The 17,775-nt window shown below is 35.6% G+C and overlaps 2 protein-coding genes across 3 annotated transcripts in view; one reads left to right on the top strand and one right to left on the bottom strand.

Moving 5' to 3' along the window:
• C17H8orf88 (chromosome 17 C8orf88 homolog) overlaps positions 1-3,175 on the top strand; it is a 41,994-nt gene extending 38,819 nt beyond the window's left edge. The window contains exon 6 of the mRNA XM_030862859.2: positions 1,313-3,175. Coding sequence (XP_030718719.1) covers positions 1,313-1,336 — 24 coding nt within the window. The 3' untranslated portion in view covers positions 1,337-3,175. The remainder of the gene's footprint in view (positions 1-1,312) is intronic.
• Positions 199-17,775, bottom strand: part of NECAB1 (N-terminal EF-hand calcium binding protein 1) — a 276,794-nt gene continuing 259,217 nt past the window's right edge. For both annotated transcript variants that reach the window (XM_060287190.1, XM_030862858.2), the window contains 4 exons: positions 16,002-16,114; positions 9,813-9,890; positions 8,426-8,517; positions 199-4,669 (listed from right to left, as the gene is read on the bottom strand). In XM_060287190.1, the coding sequence (XP_060143173.1) occupies positions 4,644-4,669; positions 8,426-8,517; positions 9,813-9,890; positions 16,002-16,114 (309 nt within the window). In that variant the 3' untranslated portion in view covers positions 199-4,643. The remainder of the gene's footprint in view (positions 4,670-8,425; positions 8,518-9,812; positions 9,891-16,001; positions 16,115-17,775) is intronic.

Below are 17,775 nucleotides of genomic sequence, written 5' to 3'. Positions count from 1 at the left end.
TTATAGTTTTCATAAACACCATTTTATACAGGTAAAGGTGTATAAAAGGTATACAGGCATACCTCAGAGATGTTGCAAATTTGGTTCCAAACAAATATTGCAATAAAGGGAGTCACACAAATGTTTTGGTTTCCCAGTGCATATAAAAGTTATGTTTACACTATACTGCTCTTAGTTGTGCAATAGCATTATGTCTGGAAAAAAAAAAAAACTATTTACATATCTTAATTAAAAAACAATTTAGTTATTTATTGCTAAAAAATGCTAACCAACATCTGAGCCTTCAGCAAGTTGTAATCTTTTCACTATGTAACATTGAAGATAACTGTTCACAGATCACTATAACAAATATAATGATAATAATGAAAATGTTTGAAATATTGGGAGAATCACCAAAATATAACACAGAGACTCAAAGTGAGCAGATGGTGTTGGAAAAATGGTACCCACAGGCTTGTTTGATGCAAGGTTGCCACAACCCTTCAATTTGTAAAAAACACAGTATCTACAAAGAGCAGTAAAGTGAGGAATGCCTGTAGTATTCTACTGAGATGAGTTCAGAATATAGGTATGCTAAGAATGGGTCAAATGTGAGATATAAAATACCTCCTGTGTTCTCCATTTGGGGGATTTCTTACCCTTTGGAATCCATAGCTTTTTTTTCATAATTACAATTTTTTGTATTTTAGTTTATTCATAGTGTATCAATGGCTCTTAATTTAAACTCACTACCTTGCAGACATCCAGCCAATTCTTTTTAAAATTAAAGCATAAATTTAGAAGTTTTTTTCATAATACCTTGCTCACAGGAATATTTAATGAGGTAAAGCATCCTTGATGTTATTTGAATTTTTCTACCTGTTCAGAGATCTTAAGGGCATATAATCCTTGGTCTATAAGAATAAATCTAAACTTCAGTGCTATATAAAATATAGTCGCTTTCTCATTTGAAGGCTTTCCACTTCTAACAACATTTTATTTTGTCAATAGAAGTTTGACCTACGCATTATTTTGAGTTTACTTTTGTTTTATGCATTAATAATATTTTCTAAAAATTAGGTACCACAAAAACAGAACAACGGGTTTTGAATACAATCTAATATATTTAAATATAATATATGTATTATATAAGTTTTACTAAACACAGAAGAACTACTTTATTTGACAAATTCCAGTTACTTAATAGTTTCTATAGTAACATGCATTTAGATCTGCAAACAATAGGTCACAACATTTGGTTTGATAAACTAATTAGTAAAAGGTACATTCATTCAATCTAATTGATAAGTTAACTTTTTCTTCTCTATTACAGGAAAACAACCAAAGCTTTAAGTAGCATTTTGAGAATGTATGTATTTCAAGATAAAGAATTACTAATTTTATATTTTGGACACCTGCAAATGAAGTGGATCTAGTAACAATAACTGTAACAGACTGTAACAATTCAATTTATTTTTAATTTTGATGGTTGGATATTTGGTTTCTCCTAAAATGAGAAAGAGATACTTTAAACAATAAAGAATTTTCTAATCAGTTTCAGCTTTGCAGGCAGTTTCTTGCATAAATTGGGAAGTAACACTGGAAAGTAGGAATTTGGTTAGTGAAATGGGAAGACTGTATTTATAATTTGCATGCTACTTGCAATTTTTGTTTTTCATCACTTGTAATAATGGAATGAAAATGTAAGCTGTAAGGATTCTCAAATATAAAGTATATGCTATGATGTATATATGATACATAATTTCTTGTTGCTTTTAAAATTGCTTTTGTTTTGTTTCCCACTGATTTCATACCAGCACTTGAAAGGATCATTACAATCTCTCTAGAGGTTTAGAATGATTCAGGATGTTCAATGAATAGTTCTCAGTGATAGGAGGGATAATATTTTAAGAAGTATTTCTTTTCAAATATATGATTGTTCTGTAGGTTTGTGATAATAACAACATTGTCTAATATTCTTTTATTTCCAAAAGAGGAATAATTGAGGCATTTGCAAATAATTGAGGTGCATTAAGTTTCAGTGCTGTAATTTCTTATAACAAGTGTATGGATGAAGAATTTGGAGGTTTAAACTTTTAGCTCCTAGAAATTCTATACACTAAATCTCCTGCAATTTGTCACTCTTGTTAAAAAGAAAAGTTTGTTCCAGCACAGTGTCACAAAGAATTGCTCATATAAAGGTAAGTGTAAACTCTCCCTAGTTCTATCCTCAGATTCTTTCAGATCCCTGGGTCTATTGGCAAGGCATTCAAGGACATCATTTGGCAGAAAGTTTATCTTAAACTGAATTCTGAACTCCTAAAACAAGTACCTTTTTCTTCACTGGTCTTTAGACTTGTTACCCAGATTCAAACTTTAGTCCATGGCAGATTTCCCAACTTGGTCTTTAGTATACTACTTTTAATTGCTTTGTTCACCAGAAAAAGATTGCTTTTCAAGTAGGAAAAAAAAAAGAACCTTCACTAGCCATAAATTTATTGGTTACTTAAAAATGAGTTTACACCTACGGCCCAGTTTTTTACACTCATTTTTGCCCTACTATTTCCCTTTATATTATAGCTTCTAGTATTTATATGTGTATGATTACACACACATACACAAAAATACATGTAATTTATATAAGAGCTGGGGTCATCTCAATAAAAAAGTAATTTAAAAAGAGCTGGGGTCAGAATTACCATATAATTAAATTGGTTTGCTTTATTATTTGCCTATTATCCAAGTCTGTTGACTTTAGTTAAAAAAAATATGATCGAACCTATTCCAATTTGGAATCCAAAGAGCCCTTCCATTTAGCACTGTTACTGAGGGCAGACCCCATTTAAAGTCATACTACCATCCTAACTTTGGAAAGTGCCTAGTATCCAAAAGACTTGATGTACTTTCTGAATCTGATACAGAAATGGACTGGCCAGAACAATATATTGATTAGCTATAATTTCTATTTTTGAAATCATTTATAACCAGCGTTTTCAAGAAGAGTTTGTATAGTAGAAGTCCCCGAGGTTTCAAAGTCTTTTGATCCTTTCTTACTGTATATAATCAGAGTGAGACTGCAAAGACTGTTTTATTATCTATTTGCCTTTGTACATATGTATAGCTTATTTGAATAATCATTGTACATCTCCATTCATGTTGTTCTTTGCTTTGTATATAAATTAAAAGAGTTGAGCCAGGTGTTGTTTCATAGTGTTTATCATCTTTAGAAATGACCACACACACACACACACACACACAAACATATACACACACGTGTGTATGTCAATATTTACTACCTATTTCTAGTAGAAGCTATTAAAAATTCTTTAATTTTATTTAGACTAAATGAGGACTGAGAGTACACAAAGGTGTTGGTAAAAGTTAGTTTGAGAAAATATGTTAGGTTAACTTTTATATTTAAAAAACAAAATTTTAGTTCAACCTTCCTTTTTGTCTGAGTCAAAAAAAAAAAGAAAAGGAAAAATTCACCTTATGTTTGTTTCCTGGAAGACCTGTGTTTTCAGAGGAATTTGGCCTAGAGAATAAACAAATTTCTATATGCATTGCATTTTCATTAGCAGCATTTATCAGAATAAAAGAGATTTTATTAAAAATATTTAATTTATGAGCTTGTACAGCAGAATATATAAGGTACATAGTTTTAGTTTTTCTAGTGAAACTGGGATTGTAGTCATTCTAGTGTTGAAACTGAAAAATAGATGTTTTTTGTCCAGTACATATTTTATTATTTCCCTAAAGTTTATACTTGTTTTATAATTCTTTGTTCACTTAGGTTAAAATTTTGGTTTTAAAATATTTTGAAATCATTATTTAAATGCAAATGTCTATTTTTCATAAGTAAAGTTAGACCTCTGGATCATGTGCCAAAAATTTTGAACCACATTTTCTTAACAAATGATATAATGGTGTTACATTACTAAATGGTACCCTGTCACAGAATTGCTCACTTATGAAAAACCAGTTTATAACTTGACAGATGGATAGAGATTCTATTGGTTATAATGAAGATTGGTTTATGCTCATGTATTAATGTTTTTTTAAGCTTAAACAACAGGGATGCACTGCATCCCTGCTCTCTCTCTCTGCATATAAGGATACCAGTCATATTGGATCATGTATTAGCTTTTTAAGTAACATAAAGTGAATAGTTATAGGATCCTGAGTTGGGAATGGAGTAGGTATTACTGAAGAATACATTTCACTCATGGTAAAGCAGATACTTAAAAAATCACAAAACACTGATTTAACCTTTATAGTTTATGACAGATCTACAGAAGCTGTTCTATGAAGTAATAGTCTAAAAGCTCTCACTTTAAATGTTTTTTTCTCTATCATAACAATTTTGTTACTTTATATGTATACTTTTCATATATTATGATTTTGAGACTAAAGGGTTTTAGGTTTATTGTATGTAGCAATACAGCAGCAAATATTGAGGATAATAGTGAACTTTGAAAGTTGAGCTAAAATTTACGTGAAAGATAAAATGATAGAAGACATTTAAGAAGAGTGCACATCTTAGGGTAAATATATTTAAACAAAAGTAGAGAGTAGATTAATAAGTACAGAGAATTTTCTAATTCACATTTCAGATAAGAACATTGTTTTTTACTTGGAACCATAAAGAAAATGTTAAGGAACAGCTAGTTGTTCAGGATCCACCATGAAGCTGAAAAGAGAAAAAGAGTTTTTTTAAATAATGAAAATAACTGCTAGGGCTAAGTTAGTTCAAGGTGCAAGTCATTCTTAAAGAGACTATTTTCCCTCATCTTTAGTCTGTATAATTACTTATCTTTCAAGTTACTGTTTCCTGACTTGATTGAACTTTCCTGTGCACTTGTTAGTTGTACCATAGCTTTTGGCACTTGGTTGCAGTTTAACTAAAAAGTTTTTGTTATATATGAATAGAGATTGTCTTGGCAATGAGATTATAAACACCCTGAAGATAAAATCATGTTGTTGTTGTTTTAATCTTCCCAGTTCAGAAAGTTTGGGTATAAGTAAGTGGATGTGTTTTAAATAATATTTTTTTAGTATATCTGTATTGTAAAATTAGGAATATTTTCCCCAGTAAATGTAAGTATCCCAAAGACAAACCTATGTCAAAGAAGTAAGATTGGTGGAATGAGGTGAGAAACAGACAAATGTGAAGGATTAAAATTTGTTTTCAAAGCTGTTTAAATAATACACTGACTGGCAATAGGATCTTACTTTCTTATGTATCCTTTTTTCCCATAACCATAAGGCTTTCTCCTTTGCCAAGGGATATTCTGCTCCACAGACCAATTCTCATACTCTTTTTGTCTGGGTGTTTTATGATAGCTTATCAGCATAGGCTCCATATTCCAGTATGCCTCATTTAAGTGATTTTTATATTTGAGAGTTCATAGGAATATATTTTGGTTTATATTTTTGTATCTAGTGAAGACTGGTTTATTTGCTTTATTTATTTAAATAAATTGTTTTATTTATTTTTATTTTTGGTTGAGTTGGGTCTTTGTTGCTGCTCACGGGCTTTCTCTAGTTGCGGCAAGCGGGGTCTACTCTTCATTGCGGTGCTCGGGCTTCCCACTGAGGTGACTTCTCTAATTGCGGATGGAGCATGGGCACTAGGCATATGGGCTTCTGTAGGTGTGGCACGCGGCTCAGTAGTTGTGGCTCACAGGCTCTAGAGCGCAGGCTCAGTAGTTGTGGTGCACGGGCTTAGCTGTTCTGTGGCATGTGGGCTCTTCCCGGACCAGGGCTTGAACCCATGTCCCCTGCATTGGCAGGCAGATTCTTAACCACTGTGCTACCAGGGAAGTCCCTGCTTTATTTCTTAAGATGTATCTTAAGTAAACCACTTAGAAATCTTAATTAAAAAGCAGTATTGGGCTTCCCTGGTGGTGCAGTGGTTGAGAGTCCGCCTGCCGATGCAGGGGACACGGGTTCGTGCCCCGGTCCGGGAAGATCCCACATGCCGCGGAGCGGCTGGGCCTGTGAGCCATGGCTGCTGAGCCTGCGCTCCGCAACGGGAGAGGCCACAGCAGTGAGAGGCCCGTGTACCACAAAAAAAAAAAAAAAAAGTCTTATTAGAAATTGTTATTTGTGAATTAGTAATACAAACCCACTCATTGTGTGTTTCTAACTGTAATAACTTTCAGATTTTTATTTTAGGTCAAAATATATGCAGCATTTCAAAACTACATAAACAAAATGCACAAAACTAGTTGTTACAAATATAAGTCATATGGACATTAAAATCATAAATAATATTTATAAGCTAATTTCAGCTTTTTGTCCAGGGAGATATATCTGCTGTTTGTTCCCAAGGGAAGTCAGCTGTTAACAGTGATAGAACTTTCAGTTTAGAATAGAGTAGGATGACCCAATAGATGTTAAAAATCTTGTTTGAAGTAGGTTTTTAAAATTGTGTTAGAATCAAGCCTAACTTTTTTTTCTATCAAATTCCAGTGGTTGTAGAAATTAGATGTGATGTGAAAATCACACACACATGAAAAATAGGGTAGCAATTAAAAGGCATTAAATTGTATTCACTCTGAATTCTGAGAACAGGAATTGATCCAGTTTTATCTGTACTCAGTTTTTCTCTCTAAATTAGGAAATGCTCTGAGAGAGAAAGAGTAATAGAATGCATGTACCAATGATACTAATAGTGCATAAACCTGCCCTTAAGATCTAGAGTAAATATAAAAAATCAGGCTGAGACTGTCAGAGTCAGCCAACTTGAAAGCATTCACACCTGATCTCCCCATCTCCTCACCTAGCTTCAATTCCAGAATTGACTTCTTCATTTTCCATTTATTGCCAATCCATCAAAATCTACCCTAATTTTAAAATTCCTACCATTTTATTAAAACTTCTCTTGTCAAATCCAATTTTCAGTCCCATTCTCTTCAGTCATGCTCTCCTACATAGGCCCCCTGAGGAGCACTGTACTTTGCATGTTACTCCTCTTTTGGTTTCCTTGATACTCTGTAACTGTGACTCTCCTATCTCTGGTTCCCCTCAGTCTCCTTAATGAAAGGAGGCTTTTCTCTCCCAACCTTTTAAATAAAGGCAGTTCCTCAGGCTTCTGTTAGATATTTTCTTCTTACCTACACACTTTCTCACCAACGCCCGGCTTCAACCATCATCTTGCTATGGTTAACTCCTGAAAATTCTATCTGCAAGGGAACTGTATGGATATCGTCTTGGTTCAGATGCTTTTTTTTCCTGGCCTAGATTATTGCCCTGCCTGACCAATTTCTCTCCTCTCATGACATTCACCTTTCTCCCTCCTGCCACAGTTACTACTGATTAGAGCATTCACTAGCCCTCTCAAAAACCTTTAATGGCTCCATAATACTGTAAGAAGAAAGTTAAAATTCCTTATTATATTTTCAACTCCCATTTCCTACTCTCTCCTCTCTTTGCACATGTACCATATACAAGCCTTATGCTTTAATCATATCTTTGCACCAATTAACACAGCACATTTAACATTTCTTACATTTGTTCATGTCTACAATTTACCTCTAAGTACCCTTCTTCTCCATCTTTATTTGTCCAAATCTAATTTTTTAAAGTCCAGCTCAAGGATCATCTCCTCATTAAAAACTGTTAAAGAGGCAATCCACTCCTCTAAATTCACATAGCACATTATGACTCTAATAGGTAACTATTATGTATGTCCTGAGCGTGTTATTTTTCTGCAAACATTTGTCTTTCCTACTGGACAGAAAGCATTTTATAGGTAGGGACTGTATTTTTACTTTGTACCCTCTATAGCTCCCAACACAATGCTTGTTCATAACTGGAGCTCAATCAGTGCTAGTAAACAGGCTAGGAACCCCAGTATCCCCAGTGCTTAGCACTTATTAACATTCAGTAAAAGTATGTTTAATTGGTAATTGAATGGATGGGTAGATGAACAAATAATTTTTGTTCTCAATTATCTTAAATAAGGTTTGGCTAGGCCAGATTTCTCAGGCAAGTTCATTTCAAATTTCTCTTTCCCTTCTCCTTTTTCTCCAATTACAAAAAATATTTTAACAATTATTATAATAAAGATATTTCTAACATAATTCTAATCTCCAATCTATGGTCACCTATTTCAAATTTATTCAATACACTATAATATAGTAAAGCATTTGAATAATTTTTTGAAATGTCATGATTTGTACTTCAAATTGTTAAAAGGTGACCAGCAAATGACTAATATTAGGTTTAATACAGCCAGGAATACAAATAGGGTCAACTAAGGACTAAAGGCAATAGAAAAAATATATAGATCTCTTATTTCCTACCCCCACTCTCCAATTTTAAGATAGATAAAAAAATAGAGTACAGTTGATGAAGGGGAAAGGGCTAGAACATACTGTCTTTTAAACAGAGAAAGGCAATACAAAAGCACATAGAAGAATTGTGAACCCAGGATAATTACCAGGAACTAGCATAGTAGATGTGAGTTCCGGAGTTTCCAAGAAATCCACATTACTTCTTTGGAAGGTCTTGCTATAATTCATCTGACGGTGGCTGTATAAATAATTATAGGTTATGGCTGTGCAATTTATTACAATCTTCCTGAGTAGAATGTAGCACAGTTCAAATTCACTCAAGGTGGCAAGGTTTCGGATGATTTAGATTAAGTGCCTGAATACGGACTTCTTTTCTTGGTTATTTACCCTTAAAAAAAGACTAAGGAGTAATTTAACAAGTATCACCAGAATTTTTTTTTAAAACAGGAGAGCACTAATTCTCTAGAGAAGATAAAACAAAAGGAGATAACTGTAATTGCAGCAAGAAGTTTAAACAGAAGGAAGACTATCTTGGGCATCAGGATGTTTAAAAAATAGGATAGCTAAGAAGAAGGACTATAGATTTTCCATCTCTAGAGGATAAAAAGAAAGAAAAATCATCTAAAAGTATAGGCCTGGAACTACAGAGTTGAATAAGTTGCCTTTAAAGCTCCCTTTTGTGCCTGAAATTCTGTTGATGTCATTATGCATTATAGCACAGTGTTTAAAATAGCCACAAAAATAAAAATTTTAGGTGAAATATGTATCAAATAAATTTCCAGGTATTTGTTTCATTACCATCATTTAACACCCCAAAATATGGACTTATTGGAGAGCTATATTCTCTGTGCCATTTAAAGCCAACTAGAACTATTTATATAATCTCAGAATAGCAAAATTTCCTTCATCTCATTTTTCTAATTATATATTTGTTACTTATTAATAATTATTTTAATTTCAAAGAACTTGATTTATCTTTTAACTTTATCGAGGAATAGTTAACAAATATAATTATATACAAAACTGAATGATTACAAGAGAAGTTGACTTGCTTTTAATCTTTTCCAAACAATGTCTTGAATTTCCCTTTTGTTTGCAGTAAGTAAAGACATTTCAAAAAGCTGTTAAGCTATGATGATCTTAACCATTATATATAGCTATATTGCAAAATAAGAACCACAGAGCTTAAGAAAAATTAGGAAGTAAAATTATTTTCATCTTTTTCTGCATCCTTTGTCTCCCACCCCTGCACACCTTAGACACCCATGACCCACATCTAAATCTGTTTACCTGAAAGCATCAGTAAAATGGCAATTCTTAAAGTGTGATCATAATCAAAAGTTTTTGTGCTTCAAAAGGAAAGTGATTTCAAATCCATAAAAAGAGTGAGATTTAGGAAAATGAGCAAATAAGACAGGTTTTAAGGTGAGGTAAAGGGAATGGAGTTTTTTCTACAGGTTCTAAAATTATATCATGTATATTGCCACCTCCCTGGCAAAAAAATAAAAAAAATAAGGCCTGCTCATAACTTACCTATTCCACACACTACTGTTCTCCCAGAACTCGTAAATCGTGTAGTGAGATTCATTTGAAAGCTTCTGTATAGAAATACTGAAATGGAAAAGGAAAGGTGTAATTAGCCACAGGAAATTAAATACAAGAAATAAACTAATATTTCTAATCACCTCTAATCTTATCCATTTGTATAAGAAACACCTATGGTTCCTGCATGAAAATTGAAGTTTTGTCAATAATTGATTAACATGTCTGTTTGTTTAATATACGTTTTTAGTTTTCTGGTTTGGCATCATGAATACTGTCTCAGTATATTTCAGAAATCACAAATATAACTTTGTAAAATTTCCTTCATATATCTATTCAAAAAGATTTTGTGAGTTCTGTTTTGCCAGGGTTCAGAAGAATGTGAGTGCATGCCACCTTCCTTGCCCTCAGCTGTTGCTCTTTGGATCAGTCCAATCAGCCTCCAAAGCTCTTGCCCTTACCTCTATCTCTGGATTGACAGTTTTTGTTTGGGGTCCTGCTGTAAGCTAAGTCACCTGGACCACACTGCTACACAACTAACTCCAACTTTGCCAGTGCCCAGTGTTGGTCCTCCTCCTTTCTCTTTTACACACTCACACCTCTCAACTTTCTCGCTGTCCAGATCAAGTTTGAGTCCATATTCTGGCCATAATTGTAGTTTTTTTTGTAATTGCTTTTCCAATTTAGGGAAGACAAATTTGTTCCTTCCAACCTTCTGGACTAGCCTGAGAGTGGCTAATAGCCTATATAATATGTTTTGGAGTAGTGAAGAGAGAGGAGGTGGGTGAAAAGACAAGTTGAGGTGAAGACTGGATTTAATCCGGTAGCAATGAGGAGACACAAAAGGGTTTAAAGCAGGGAGAGTCTCATTGTTGAAGCTGGGTTTTAAAAGATCCTTCTGATGGCCGTGTGAGGTAGCCTATGGAGAACAGTTCAAAGCAGGAAGAAAAGTTAGAGAGGTAGTGAAACTAGCTTAGGTAAGAGATGATGAAGATCCAAATTAAGGTAGAAAGAAAGGGAGAGGGGATAGATTCATAAATTTAAAGGAGAGTAGGATACAAATATAAAGATTCCTTTAAAAAATTAATTCCACAAGTCCAGCTTGTTCAGCCTAACGTTTCACAGTATATTCAGATTATAAATCAAAATCAGAGGTTAGAAAAACAATAAGGATTTAAAAAAACAAATCAGATGGGGTGCTTTTTTTTTTTTTTTTTTTTTTTGTGGTACGCGGGCCTCTCAGTGTTTTGGCCTCTCCCGTTGCGGAGCACAGACTCCGGACGCTCACGCTCAGCGGCCATGGCTCACGGGCCCAGCCACTCTGCGGCATGTGGGATCTTCCCGGACCGGGGCACGAACCCGTGTCCCCTGCATTGGCAGGCGGACTCTCAACCACTGCACCACCAGGGAAGCCCGGTGTGGTGCTTTTTTAAATGGAAGTATAGTTGATTTACATTATATTTCAGGTATACAGCATAATGATTCAGTAGTTTTGCAGATTATACTCCATTAAATGTTGTTACAAGTTAATGGTTATAATTCCCTGTGGTATAAAATACATCCTTGTTGCCTATCTATTTTATACATAGTAGTTTGTATAAACTACTCTTTTTTAATTTTTTTAAAATAATTTTTATTGGCGTATAGTTGATTTACAATGTTGTGTTAGTTTTGGGTTTACAGCAAAGTGAATCAGTTATACATAGACATATATCCACTCTTATGATTCTTTTCCCATATAGGTCATTTCAGAGTATTGAGTAGACTTCCCTGTGCTACACAGTAGATCCTTATTATCTATTTTATATGTAGTAGTGTGTATATCTCAATCCCAATAAATTGAGAGATTGGGAAAAATTGGGAGAATAGAATATTGATTTAAGAGCAAACATATGGTAAAATAGCCAAGCTCAGTGTAAATTTAGGATTTACCTAAGTGTGGCCAGCAGATGGTGGTAACTACACAGAAATTGTAATACTTATTTGGCTTGTAGTTTGGTGTTTTTCACAGAGCTATTGATCAAGCTTGCTTCAGTTAAGATATGATGTAGCAAGTATTGTTCTTAGTTCAATTTCAGATTTTCTCGGGAAAGGTTTATAACATAATCAAAGGAATTGAACAGAAAGTGAAACTGGAGATTTTCTAACCCCAGGAGTTTATAGATGGGCTTTTGGGGGGGTTCCTTGAAATCCCAGAAATGAGCTGAAAATTACTGTGCATATCTACTTTTTCCTGGGAAGAGAATCCATAGTTCTCATCATAGTCTAAAAGGATCTGTAATCCCCAAATGTAATCTGACAATGTAATGGTCAAATTTCAATCCATGACTATGAACTGCCTCCTACAAACTAATTCATTTGTATTACTTATTACATATAAAAATCACTTATCCTGCTATCTGAACCTGCCATTTTCCAGACTAGCCACAAGAAATTCACGAAATTTTAGCCTGATGCTCAAGTTTTGAAGGACTGAAGAAGATAACACAGTGTGATAAGGTAGTGGTTTGAAGTATAGCCATACAGGCTTACCTTCATCCACCATGTATTAGAGCTTTGTCACCTTGGGCCCATTACTTAACCTGTTTCCTCACCTGTTAAATGGTGGTAATAGTAGTACTGAGTACTAAATAAAGCATTATATGTAGAATGTTTTGCCCAGTAATTGGTATATTGTATGTGTGTATATGTGTGTGTGTGTGTGTGTTAGCTGTTAGCTCAATAGTGAAAAACAAAGTAGCACTTTACTTAGGTGAGTGAAAGCTAAGCCTTAATGGTATCAAAGTTGAGAAACATGACAGAATTAAAAGGAACAGAAAAGAAACTGAGGGAAAAAGACAAATCTTTGAAAACAATGAGGAGCAGCAAGCCAATAATAATGATGATAACAATTATTACATTATTATACATACTAATAACAATGGTGATGGTTGCTAACATGTATTGCTCTGTTCCAGGCCCTGGTTTAAGCATTTCCCATGGATTAAGTCATTTTACCTTCACAGTCACTCTGGGAATCATATGGTAGATACTGTCTGTTGCCTCCCCAACTGTTATTCCCCTCTGTCTAACCGAACCCTGCCATTGTTCATTTTGCAATATATCCAATGTACCAATCAGTGCTGGGCTGAGACAGTCATCACAATCTCCTTTCTGCTAAATATTTGTTTTCTAACCTCCCCTGTAACCAGGAATAGCCATGTGACTTGAGTTGGGCCGATGAGATGCCAAGGGAAGTATGCTGAGAAGCAAGGACTTCTGGGAAACTTTCTGTCCTTAGGTTCAGACATGAGAGGATGGCTTGTTGGTGTTGCTCCTTTCTCCTTCTTCCTGACTGTAGGCCATCTGGTCAAGAGCCAGATGGAAGAGTTGAAAGACCAGTTCAGATTGTGTCTCAAAGGACTATGGGTGAAAATGCTAATCAAAATTGTTCTACAGACTGGGTGCTTTCAATTAAGGGCAAAACTGACCAATACACAGCAATGACATTTAAGGACATTGATATTTGAGACTGTACAATACAGATAACAATACATATGCAGTGATGACACTGAGACAGCAAGAAAAGGTTAATGATAAAATTTTTAGAAACTTCAGTCAGCAATATTTCTGTTAAAAGGGCTTAGGGCTTGAATGATTAGCTTTCAATTATTTGCAAACTTAAAATTACATGATGTAACTCTGAGCTTTTGCTTTGTGACTGTACTAACTTAAACACCCTCAGTCTTCTCCTCAATGTATTCATACTTCCTGTGGCACTTAAAAACTCACTGGCTAAAGCAAGAGTTCTTTGGCTAAGCTGTCTCTGGATAAGGTCACTTAGAGCTTCAGCCCTGAGCTCCAGGACACTTTGAACATTCCAGGAGCTGGAAAATGTCAGTGAAATGGGGAAAAATGATGTAGCTCAGGAACGGTTGGGGTTAAACATCTTACCTAAGGTAGCTTGGCTCATCAGGAACAGGACACACTTCATCTTGGCTTCCTCTGTTCCCCAGGTGGCCTACCTTAACTCACAGAGCCTAATCACTGGAGTAAGGGGCACACAGGAGGGATAGTTCCTACAATTCTCCACCACACTACGGCCACCCATTTATTTTGTCTATATAAAAATGCTGATAAATTAATGGTTCAATGTGCCACAGGGTACCATGAGTTCTTAAGGATGTTTCTTTGGCCATAGTACAACTCCCAGGGTTGATTCTTACAATGCAGTTCCACATTCATCTTCCCTACATCCTTGACATGGAGTTCAGAATACATACAAATTCTAGAATTTGGTAGCTGAGAGTGACTTCACAAATCATTTTATTCTACTTAACAGCTGTGAAATTAAGGCCAAGAACATGGCTTTAATTGTTCATGAATGAGTATCCTATTTTCCCAACTGGTTTCCTAGATCCTTGGAAGCAGAAACTAGTCTCAACTTTCCGAAGTCATGCATGGTTTTGAGAATACACTGTGTGCATCATATATATTCAGTTGGTACCTCCCCGTGCCAAACACAGGGATTAAATAAGCCTTCATGATTACAAAATATGCAAAAAGAGTAATCAAAAAATGTGTGTGTGTGTGTGTGTGTGTGTGTGTGTGTGTGTTATACATGGGTCACACAATTGCTCTGCTTGGGTTTTTCAGTAATTTTTTTTTTAACATCTTCGTTGGAGTAAAATTGCTTTACAATGTTGTGTTAGTTGCTGCTATATAACAAAGTGAATCAGCTATATGTATACATAATACCCCCATATCCCCTCCCTCTTGCATCTCCCTCCCACCCTCCCTATCCCATCCCTCTGGTGGTCACAAGCACCGAGCTGATCTCCCTGTGCTATGAGGCTGCATCCCACTAGCTATCTATTTTACATTTGGTAGTGTATATATGTCAATGCTACTCTCTCACTTCATCGCAACTTCCCCTTCCCCTTCCCTGTGTCAAGTCTATTCTCTACGTCTGCATCTTTACTCCTGTCCTGCCCCTACGTTCTTCAGAACCTTTTTTTTTTTTTTTAGATTCCATATATATGTGTTAGCATACGGTATTTGTTTTTCTCTTTCCCAAACCCACAAAGTTAATACAACCCATGTTTAATTCCAGAGCCAGACTTCTTAGTTGCAGAAGTATTCTGCCAGAGTGTGAATAAAATATAACTAGTAATTACTGGGAGGAACACCAAAGAGACATAAAGTATGTGTTTCTATGTGCACATACATGCATGCATACATGTGCTAAAAAGCTTTCCCAATGTTCTAAGAGTATTGTGAAATACAATTTAAACAAGCTCCTAAGGTAGGGGTGGATTTGGTTGTGGCAGTTTTCCAGGAGCAGGTGAGTTTGATCTTTGGCATAAGGTAGAGCATGGTCTGGCAGAGACCTGAAGCTGGGTGCACACTTCTGGGAAGGAGAGTGGCCAGATCGAAGGCACAGCGGTAAGACAATAGATTATGCTGGAAAGGTAATATGCAGCTGGGCACTGTTGAGGCATAGTGTTCAGGTGAGGGAGAACAAATGGTAGCAGTGCTATGGATCTCTGGGGTCTGTTGGTAGTATAATTGTAGGGTCAGGATAAACTTCTGGCATTTGATAAGCTACTCATTAGATAGTTATTGCAGGTTTCTGAATAAGAGAATTCTATGATAATTGTTTCCGGGAAATTATAATTGTAGTAGTTGTTTCTCGGACTACTTGGAGTAGAGAAACTGAAGATGAGGTATAGGTAGTATATTTTAGTAGCCTGAGATAACAGAAGCCTGAGCTGGAGTGGCCATGGAAATAACTTTTTTTTTTTTTTTTTAAATGACAAAGTCCTGCCATCAAGACTTCAGAGATGGTGCAATTTCATAATGAATGGCTGAAATGGTGGTTATTAGGCCATAGGGCGCACTCTCAAGGTAGCAATCAGAGCTAGATGCACTAGAGTTGAGGCCTCATATACCAGAGATGATTTAAATCAGAGTGTGAGTCTGCCTGGATGCAAAAGGAGGAATTTCAGTCTATTTGACTTCCCTTGGTGCTCCTAATGCTCAAATCCACACAGAGTCCAGAAACAGAAAACAGCCTGTTTAACTCTGCAAAATGTATCACCCCGAGGGCTAGAATGACCAGCATAACTTTAGATGAAGATTCTCAAATACCAGTCCTCCAGACCCCACCTTCATCTAAGACACATGCACAGGAGCACTTACCGCAAGCAACCACTTTGGGAGGAAGCGCTCTCCACATAGTGTTTCAGAGCGAGTTGGAATTCTTCCAAGTCCTCTTCTCTCACAGACATCTGACGCTGCACAAGCATGATGTGCTGCAGAGGAAGGGGCAAGTGTTACTTTGTTGACTATCATGGAGCCTCCCTAAGCCAACCCCCTACTGCTCATCCCATCCCTCCTCACAAAACAAACAATTTTTCATCTAAAAATGACTAAAAAGCCCATGACTAGTCCAAGTAATAACACTGTATAAAAGCTGTAGTATAGGCAGGATATTTTCTTGCCTCTAGTAACAGGCACTAAAAAAGGTGTCCTTCATGATGACATATTTCCCTTTTAAAAGCAGTGGTTCTCCATCAGAATCACTGGGGAGGTTTTAAAATTACATTTATATCAGAATCTCTGGAGTGAGGTTCACGCACTGGTATTCATAAAAACCCCTCCAAATGACTTTAATGTGCAGCCAGGGTTGGAATCACTGACCTAAAGTCACTTACCAAATTTTAAAGAGAAGTTTTATTGTACACAGTGCACAGCTCCAGCTTCTCCTTGGCTATTTTGTGATATTAGACATATTATGAATTTCATTACAAACAACCAAATTTCAAAAAATATGTGTTCACTGACGCATTTCCAAAGCTACATAAACCATCACAGGGTTCTCAAACAATTAACCACCTATAATAGGCCCCACTCAAATCTCATGGCATTAGATGAAGCCTGTGTTTAATGGATCATGCTGGGTTGGATGACAACTGATTCTTGTAACAAATCCTATTACCCTTATAGCACCTGTAGTTTGAATACTTTCCTAAAGCTATGCCTATGGGCTTCTCATGGTATTTTGATCTCAAGATTAGTCCTTTCCTCATCAATTGTTGGTAGTGAATCATAAAAGTGCAAAAAAAACAAGGATTGGAGGTGAATTATAAAAGTGCAAAGCAACAACAATAATGTGAGAAAGATTTAGAATATGAGGAAACTAACTTGCATGATCTTACCCAGCTATGTAGAAGTAGAGCTAGAATTAAGCCCCTGGTTTGCTATCTCCAATTCCAATGAGCTTCTCTCTTAATGTTAACAGCTACCATTGGATGAACACTAATTATATTGTAGGTATTATGTTAGGCACGTTTTATATTGAACAAATGTTCCTACTTTGTGTTCCTACAGGGAATTAGTAAATGCTGGATTCTAGTATACAGTGATGGATTAAGATAGAATTCTTGTCTTCATAGGTTTTAGCAAAGAAATAAACAAGTCTTGAACACTGTGTCTAAGAAGTAATTTTAGGTATGGCCCATGAAACTTATTGTATGTAAATTGATCAGAATTCTACTAAAATTTTGACCAACTGTATTGCCAAATAAATTTTGATCCTTGTGTTAAAATCCTTTGACTATTTAAGGCTTAAAATAATATTTGGGCCCCCAAACTCATATGAGCTGGAAGCACGCTGTGAATACTGCATAACCCCCAAGAAAGGTAATGTTCCACAATGGGCTGACTCAGGTGTGGTCATGGATGGTAATGGACCAAGAAGAAACTCTTAAAGAAGAACAGAAAACAGGGTTCCTCTCAGAATGGAGATCTGGTGTCTAATAGTGGAACTTCCTTCATTAAAATACCTTCCCAGCATGAACTCATCGTTGCAACTAACCTGTGAATGTTGTGTATTTCCTATTCATCTGTTTTCTGAGCGGCAGTTTTATGGCATTTATCCTGGCCTAGTTTTATCATTGTATATTTTATCTGT

Source organism: Globicephala melas, chromosome 17 (genome assembly GCF_963455315.2).
Source record: "Globicephala melas chromosome 17, mGloMel1.2, whole genome shotgun sequence".
NCBI lineage: Eukaryota > Metazoa > Chordata > Mammalia > Artiodactyla > Delphinidae > Globicephala > Globicephala melas.
This window is presented reverse-complemented; position numbering and strand designations above follow the sequence as displayed.